This window comes from Cajanus cajan, chromosome 2, assembly GCF_000230855.2.
Source record: "Cajanus cajan strain Asha chromosome 2, NIPB_CcT2T_4, whole genome shotgun sequence".
Lineage (NCBI taxonomy): Eukaryota > Viridiplantae > Streptophyta > Magnoliopsida > Fabales > Fabaceae > Cajanus > Cajanus cajan.
Window position 1 is genome coordinate 54,067,907 of NC_138518.1, and position 8,191 is coordinate 54,076,097.

The 8,191-nt window shown below is 29.8% G+C and overlaps 1 protein-coding gene across 1 annotated transcript; it reads left to right on the plus strand.

The window, feature by feature from the left end:
- Positions 1-2,835: 2,835 nt before the first annotated feature.
- LOC109811253 (alpha/beta-Hydrolases superfamily protein) lies at positions 2,836-6,544 on the plus strand. Its single transcript, XM_020374940.3, has 2 exons — positions 2,836-3,165; positions 5,320-6,544. Exons 1-2 carry the CDS (start codon positions 2,993-2,995, stop codon positions 6,353-6,355), a joined length of 1,209 nt encoding a protein of 402 aa, XP_020230529.1. The 5' UTR covers positions 2,836-2,992; the 3' UTR covers positions 6,356-6,544.
- The last annotated feature ends 1,647 nt before the right edge of the window (positions 6,545-8,191 follow it).

Sequence of the window (8,191 nt, forward strand, 5' to 3'; positions counted from 1 at the left end):
GCGCGTATGAGAGAAAAGAAAGTTTTCTCCCAAAATTCAAAGCGGCCATGCCACGTGTCAACCTAAGGGCACGCCTGACAACGCAATTAATCGCAAATTCATCATTGCATAACCGTCATTTCCCATGACACGCCACTTGCACGTTTCCGAGAAATGAACAGTCGTGACACATGTCACCACAACGAGCAAATGTACGCGAGAGGTCACCTCCTCCCAGCGAGCTCGGCCTTAACTCCTCGACCTACGATCTTCAGAGCTCAGGGGGCTAGTGTACTATCCGTACTACGTAACCGAGCTCCGAGCTCGGCACCATAACGCAAGCCGACCTCGGACACGCACCGCGTGACATCAGCTCGGTATTTACGCGAATCATAACTGATCCCCGAGGATCTCGCCCCAGACGAGGTCCGTTATCTAATCATATTACACCTCATCTCAGGCCTAAGGCCCAAAGCAACCCTAATTCACACCTAGGTACGTGCATTACTTATACGAGACTAATACTCACACAAACACTAACTGTAGCATCAGGGTCTCTTTTGCAGGTACCACCCCCATCTTGGAGCATCAAGCGTACCAGCAAAGGAGGCTCACCGATCTTACCTGGCGGATCAGCTCTACAGCAGATTTTCGGTAAGAACATTATGTATTTTTAAATTTTTTAAATTTATTTAGGCGAAAAAGCCGAGGATCTTACATATGCTCCCACCGATAGCAAAATGTTCCTTTTCATTTCAATTTCATTCGTAACGATCGAATAAACATCATAACCCGGAAGTTCTTGTGAAAATGAAGAGGCAAAGGTATTTGGTTGATATATATATAGACTCGGGGGAGGGGTTCAATCAACACTTTAAATACCTTTAAATTATTATTTAATTTTAACAAAATTTAATATAAAAAGTATTTAAAGTTATAAATTAATGCTTATATCAGTAAAATTTAATTTTAATATAAAAAATATTAAGTGATATAATAATTTATAAAAATTAGATTATTATCATTCGAGATATATATATATATATATATATATATATATATATATTTCCTTGATTTATATTTATAAGATTCAACTTAAAATAATTATTTATTCCTTTATATATTTAATTATTTTTAGATTAAAATATTCTTAACTAAAACATGTTTTATTAATTTGTATACATTAGTTATATACTATTTTTTAAAAACGTGCATTCTAATTTATTAGAAAAATAAATAATATTAATTATGGGAGAAATAATATATAATATGCACTCTAATTAAGTAAGAGAGAGATGAATATTAATTAAAAAATAATAATACAAGAATATATATATATATATATATATATATATATATATATATATATATATATATATATATATATATATGACAAATTTATTGTATCAATTAGATTAATTATTTTTCTTGAAATAAGATGTATATCTCTTAAACTAGAAATAGTCCTTTATATTTATTTTTGAAATATAAAAAAAAAAACTTTGAAAGCATATATAAGTGCCTCATTAATTTAGAGATAATTTTAGAAAGAATTAAAAATTTAAAACATATTTATTAATCTTAAGAAAAAATAAATAATTTTTTTTAATATTAATGAATTAGTTATTTAGATCTTATAATAAGGACCAAATGGAGTATGATTTTTTTATAATTACGAAAACTAAAAAAATAATTTTATATTTAAAAGATTAAAAATAAATTTATCTCACATTTAAAAAACTAAAAACATATTTAAGTCTTGTTTGAAACATTTATTTATACAAATTTTAATTATAATATAATTTATATAGTCAAATATAATATTTATTTACACATACAACTTTTTATTATAAATTTTAATTATATATAATAAAATTTTCTTTTTATCTAATGTATAAGATCTCTATTATATTGTATGTCCTTAAATTGTTTTTAAAATTTTTAATTAGGACTCTAAATTAAAAAATTTATAATTAAGTCTTTGATTTTTTATAATTTTTACAACACAACGTCAAAAAAAAAAGTATGACAATCTTACTAACTTTAAATATTGAATCATAAAAATTGTAAAAAAAAAAATAAGAATTTAACTATAATTTATTTTTTCAGTACAAAGACCTAATTATAGATCATTAGAAACTTTAAGCAAATATCAACAAGTTTTTAGGTCAATTAAAACTGGATTTGATTTCCTTAATAAGGTTTCACTTTAAATATTGTAGATAAGAATAATGATTAAAAATGGAAACCTTATTGAAAGTAGTCAATAAAATACTCTTACAAAGGTTAATTATCAACAAAGCTAGTAATATATATAATTTTTAAAAAAAATATATTTACACATTTTTTCATCCTAAATTTTCAATTTTATGAATTTTGTCCCTTAACTTTTGAAATTCTATGTCTTATTATCTAGATTTCAAAATTTTTCATATTTTATCATTTTGTTAATTAATTAATTATTTTCATTAATTAATTATTAATAAATTAATTATTAATTTATTAATTAATAATTAATTATTTTAATTAATTAATTATTAATGAGTTAACATACAAATTATACCATTCATTTATCACATCAATAATATATATTAATAATCAATATGACACGTTAACTATTAATTAATAGATAAAGATAAAAAAATTATAAATAATAAAATATATAAAAAATATATATAAATTATGTAATAAAATATGCAATTTCAAAAGTTAAAGAAGAAAATTAACGAAATCGTTAAAATTAGAGTGAAAAAAAATTCATTTTTGTTTGATTATTGCACTTGAAGAAAAGAATTAAAAACAAAAAACAGAAACGGATGCGTCAGTAGAAATATGACCGTTACATAGTGGGATCCGAATTCGCAATCGTTTTTGAATTTGGTTATTATTTGACTGTTTTACGAAGAAAAGAACACAAGAAATCCAACGAAGATCCTAAACAACTAGTTCCCACAAAGGAAAGCCACCACTTGACACAGTTCACGCTCTCACTTTCTCTCTTTGCAGCATCACTATGAGCACGCAAATCACAAGCCCAGTGATGAAAGAAGAAGAAGAAAAAGAGGAAGGAACAAACGAAGTGGTTCAAGAAGAAGAAGAAGAAGCATCTCACCCTTACGCCTTTCATGTTTCTGGTCCTCGCAATTTGACCACCCTCAACTGGAGAGACCTTATCAGTTCTAGCTGGTGGGTACCCTTTTCACCTTTTGCTCCGTTCCTTCTGAATTTTAGTTAAATTTAGCTTTTTGGCTTTCGGGGTTGCTTTTTCTTGGCCCCATTTGGTCAGTGCTTGAACCTTGGCGTGCAAAATTTGAAACTTGGCTTTTGGGAGTGGTGGTGCTAGTAGCACGCATGCTTGATTTCTTGATGCTTCAATGATTTGATCCGTTTTGATGTTGTTAGTGTGATGGGGTTTTGGATTTTAGCACGAGGTTGCCAAGTTTAAGAAATGGGTTTGTAGGGAATTTGAATTTTGCACGCTTGCTTGATTTCTTGATGTTTCAATGCTTTGATCCGTTTTGAAGTTGTTAGTGTGATGGGGTTTTAGATTTCAGCACGAGGTTGCCAAGTTTAAGAAATGGGTTTGTAGGGAATTTGATTTTTGCACGCATGCTTGATTTCTTGATGTTTCAATACTTTTGATCCGTTTTGAAGTTGTTAGTGTGATGGGGTTTTCGATTTTAGCACTACGTTGCCTAGTTTGAAAAATGGGTTTGTAGGGAATTTGAATTGTGCAAATTTTATCAAATGGGTTTGTGGAGGATTTCAATTTTACTGTTTTTGGCTTGAAATGTAAAAATAGCAAGATTTGTCAACTGGGTTTGGCGTATATCTAATAAATTGGAGATGGGGTTCTTGGGTTTTAGAGATCTAAATGACAGAATTATATGGTTGCTTCAAGTACATGTTCGGGATTGAATCCTTCTCTTTTAGTTTTTAATTTTTATAAAAAAGATTTTTGGTGGGTGCATATGAAATTAATTGTGAACTATATATAAAAGGTGTTTTCAACCGTGGTTCAAAAACTACAAAGGTCAATGATAATTGATGCGTGCTTCTTTAGTTTCCTTATATGTTTATCATTTATTTGCCTTAAATTGGTGTGTTTTTGTTCTCTTTGTTAGAATCTCCATTTTGATACCAAATATCTTAGTTGCTTCAATTATTAAGTATTTATGATAGACTTTTGGTCACCCTGATTTACAGCATTTCCTCTGCTATTATTAAGAATATCATCAATGTGATTGTTTTCGTTTTAGGAATTCTCTACGAAAAAGACTTGACTAGTCAATTTAGAATTACGCATTTGCTATTATATTTTTGGCTTTACTTGGATCGCATTCGCATATACCAAATTCCCGAGTATGAAGAGAAAAGAATTTCACTTTTTTGTATTATGGATTTCTTAATTAAAATCCTTTCTACTAATTGGACTACCATAGCAGTTTTTTTTCCTATGTTTATTTCATTTTTAATTTTAATTTATAACACGGGTCCTTAGGCCTGAATTACTACCCTTTTCTTGGTAATTTTAATTTATAACACGGTTAATGTTATATTCATGTAGTTTTCCCCCATGTAGAAACTAATGCCTTGTTTGTTTACTGTTTTCAGAATCAATTTTCTGCTTTCTAAAATTTGTCTCGTGAGTACATTTGAAAGTGTTTGTCTTCCCGAGAACATTTCTGTTTTTTAAAAGTTTATGTCCTCACCACCTGAACAAGGCACTTGAAGAAAATACGAGAATGGGGAAAATGAGAAAACTTCTCTCAGGGTTTCTGTTTTCCAGTTTTTACTCGTTTTGGAAAAGATTTTCAAAACTTAATAGATTTTAGATGAAAAATTGCTGAGTAGTGTAGATTTGTTTTAGAAAACATTTTTTCAAACAAAAAAGTGAAGATTTCAATTCAGAGTTCTGGTTGAGGTACTTGTAATGGCTTGGCAGTGAAGATTTTTTTGAATCAGATAAGTTGGGTTCTGACTATTGCTTCTCCGTTTTGAGCTTCGGGCGTGAACAGACATTTGGTGCCTTACAAATAGCAATCCAAACACACATGATTGGTTATAGACTGCTTTGCTAGTCTCATTTAATTTTTAAACTTGTGAAAATCATGCACTTTTCTCATTTCGCTTTCACTTTTTCATTCATAAAATTTTCCACTCTATGGTCTATGCATGTAAGGTTGAGTATCACATTACCATTAACTCTAGCAAGAGTGACTTATTCTTCACATGCCATTTTGAACATAATGGAAAATCATCTAAGTTTACTGGCAACAGAATACATTCTTTCAGTGTATGTGTATACTGATAAGTGATAACTATTTTGTGTATACGCAGGAAGGATGCAAATTACAAAAGAACTGTCATTGCTTGCTTCATACAGGCAGTTTACCTTCTTGAACTTGACAGACAGGAGAATCGATCGCAAGAAAGTGCTCTAGCTCCAAATTGGTGGATTCCCTTCAAGTACAAGCTCACACAAACATTGATTGATGAAAGAGATGGATCCATATTTGGTGCAATACTTGAATGGGACAGATCTGCAGCAATGGCTGACTTAGTACTAATAAGACCAAGTGGTGCCCCCAAAGCTGTTCTAGCACTAAGGGGAACATTACTTAAAAGCCCTACGATGCGAAGAGACATCGAAGACGACCTTCGCTTCCTTGCCTGGGAAAGCCTGAAGGGTTCTGTCAGATTCAAAGTAGCATTGGAGGTTCTAAAATCGGTCTCCGAAATGTATGGAAGCAGCAGTGTTTGTGTTGCTGGTCATTCATTGGGAGCAGGTTTTGCTCTTCAAGTGGGAAAGGCACTAGCAAAAGAAGGCATTTATGTGGAGACACATTTGTTCAATCCACCTTCAGTTTCACTGGCCATGAGTCTCAGAAACATTGGAGAAAAGGCTGAGTTGGTTTGGAAGAGGCTTAAGTCTATGCTCCCTTCTTCACAAGAAGCTCAAGTTGGCAATGATGGTGACAAGAATTTGAGCTTAGGACTTAAGAGTTGGATACCAAGGTTATCTAGCTTCAAGAATGCTGGATTTGGGGTGGGAAAATGGGTTCCTCATCTGTATGTAAACAACAGTGACTACATATGTTGCTCTTACACGGATTCCGAGTGCTCGGGAGACAAGAATGATGATGCTGACAAGGAGAATGTCGGTCCAACTAATGGTCAAATTGCAGCAAAATTGTTTGTTGTGACCAAGGAAAAGCAGAAGTTCCATGAAGCTCATGGCTTGGAACAATGGTGGTCTAGTGATGCACAGCTTCAGCAGGCTATTCATAGCAAACTCATAAGCAGACAGCTTAAATCATTGTATACAACAGGTGGTACTTCTTCACAAGTAATGCAGGGAAAACCACCTAGGTAACATTGGATTGTTTTTCATTCTTATTTATACTTTTGGTTGGGTTCATGTCTTGTTACTTCTTTTGGTTTTCTTATGTTTTTCTTTTAAACAAATTGTATCATGTTACCTTACAATAGATGAGGTCATTCTTTTATGATTTCATGCTTACGGTTTCAATCATATATTTAAATCCGTATTCTTTTATGTGCATATTATTCCAACTCTCTATTAAACCGATTTTAATAGTTTATAAAAGATTTAAAAATATATTTAGAAATTATATGAACTCAATGGATATGTTTAATGTGCTGGAAACATGTCTTTTTGGGTGAAAAAAAAACGGATAAATTGTCGTCATTGTTTTAATACTTTATAATATAAACAAATTGTATCATGTTACCTTACAATATATGAGGTCATTCTTTTATGATTTCATGCTTAGGGTTTCAATTATATATTTAAATCAATTCTTTACTAAATCGATTCTAATGCTTCATAATATATATGTATAACTAAATAGATATGTTTAATGTGATGGAAACAGGTTTTTTTTGGTGAAAAAAAAAATTGATGATGTCGTTATTCTTTTAATACTTTATAATATAAATATATTAGTTGTTGAAAATAAAATTTCAATTTAATTAAGGGTACTCTGTGAATTGTGATTACATTATTAAATAAAAGTAGCTAAAATCTACTATATTTGAGTCTACAAAACATGATTTTCGTCTTCTTTAAAGTTGACTAAATTTTGTATTTTGAAACAATCGATCTGCGTCTTGCCATAAGTTATTTATCTGTAGCTTTTGTGTTCCTTTTAGCATTTGCTGTGAAAATACAAAAGACCAACTTTAGAAATTAAATTGATGCTTTTCAGCTAAATTGATCGGTAATACAGATTTCAAGGACTAAATTAATACTTATGTTTTACTCCATGATTTTGAATTCTTCCAAAATATAGAATGACTTTGCCTAGATTTTATGCAAGAATGCGAATGATTGTGCAAAAGCTGAAGAGTGAAGACAAATTAGTCAAAACATAATATATATCAAATAAGTTTATCCTTCCAAGTTATTAACTTTTAAATAATTGCACTCGCCAAAAGACTAAGTTTACTGTTTTGTAATGTAGAAGGAAATTTTATGATTAAATCAATAAATCTGTGAAAAAAAAAATCGAATCGATTAAGTTTCTCGTTATAAAATTATAAATAGCTTTATCCATCAAATGATGTTTGTTCACATGTATAGATAATTTCCTAAATCCAAACTAACTCAAACCCACATGATTTTTTTTTTAAATTTTCTAATATTTGGGTCATATTCACGTCATCTCAACTCATTTAAACTCGTTCATATATGTAAGGATTGTGCAATGAATAATTTTTTTTAAACCATAAATCTCCAAACTCAACACATACTTGTAACATATTATTAAATTTAATACAAACATATAAATTAAAAAAAATACTAAAGAGCCTTAAACCTCCATAACTTTCTTTTATACTCCTTACTTTCAATTTTATTTGACATTTAACGTTTTGACACGTGATTTAATAAATATAGTTAATATGTTTGATTTCATAAAATAAATTATATAATTTCTAAATATATTTTTAAATCTTTTGACTCTCACCAATAATTAAATAATACATCAATAATAATTAAGGATATAATAGGAAAAATATATTTAATATTATACTAATATTATAAAATGACAATCAAATTCAAAAAACAAGAAATGTTAAAACGTCAAACAAAATGACTAATGTGATTTTCTCAAGTAACAAATTTTTATCATAATCAATTTGATAAACTCTATTAATTGAGCTAATGGCTTCATTTTTTTCAAAACAT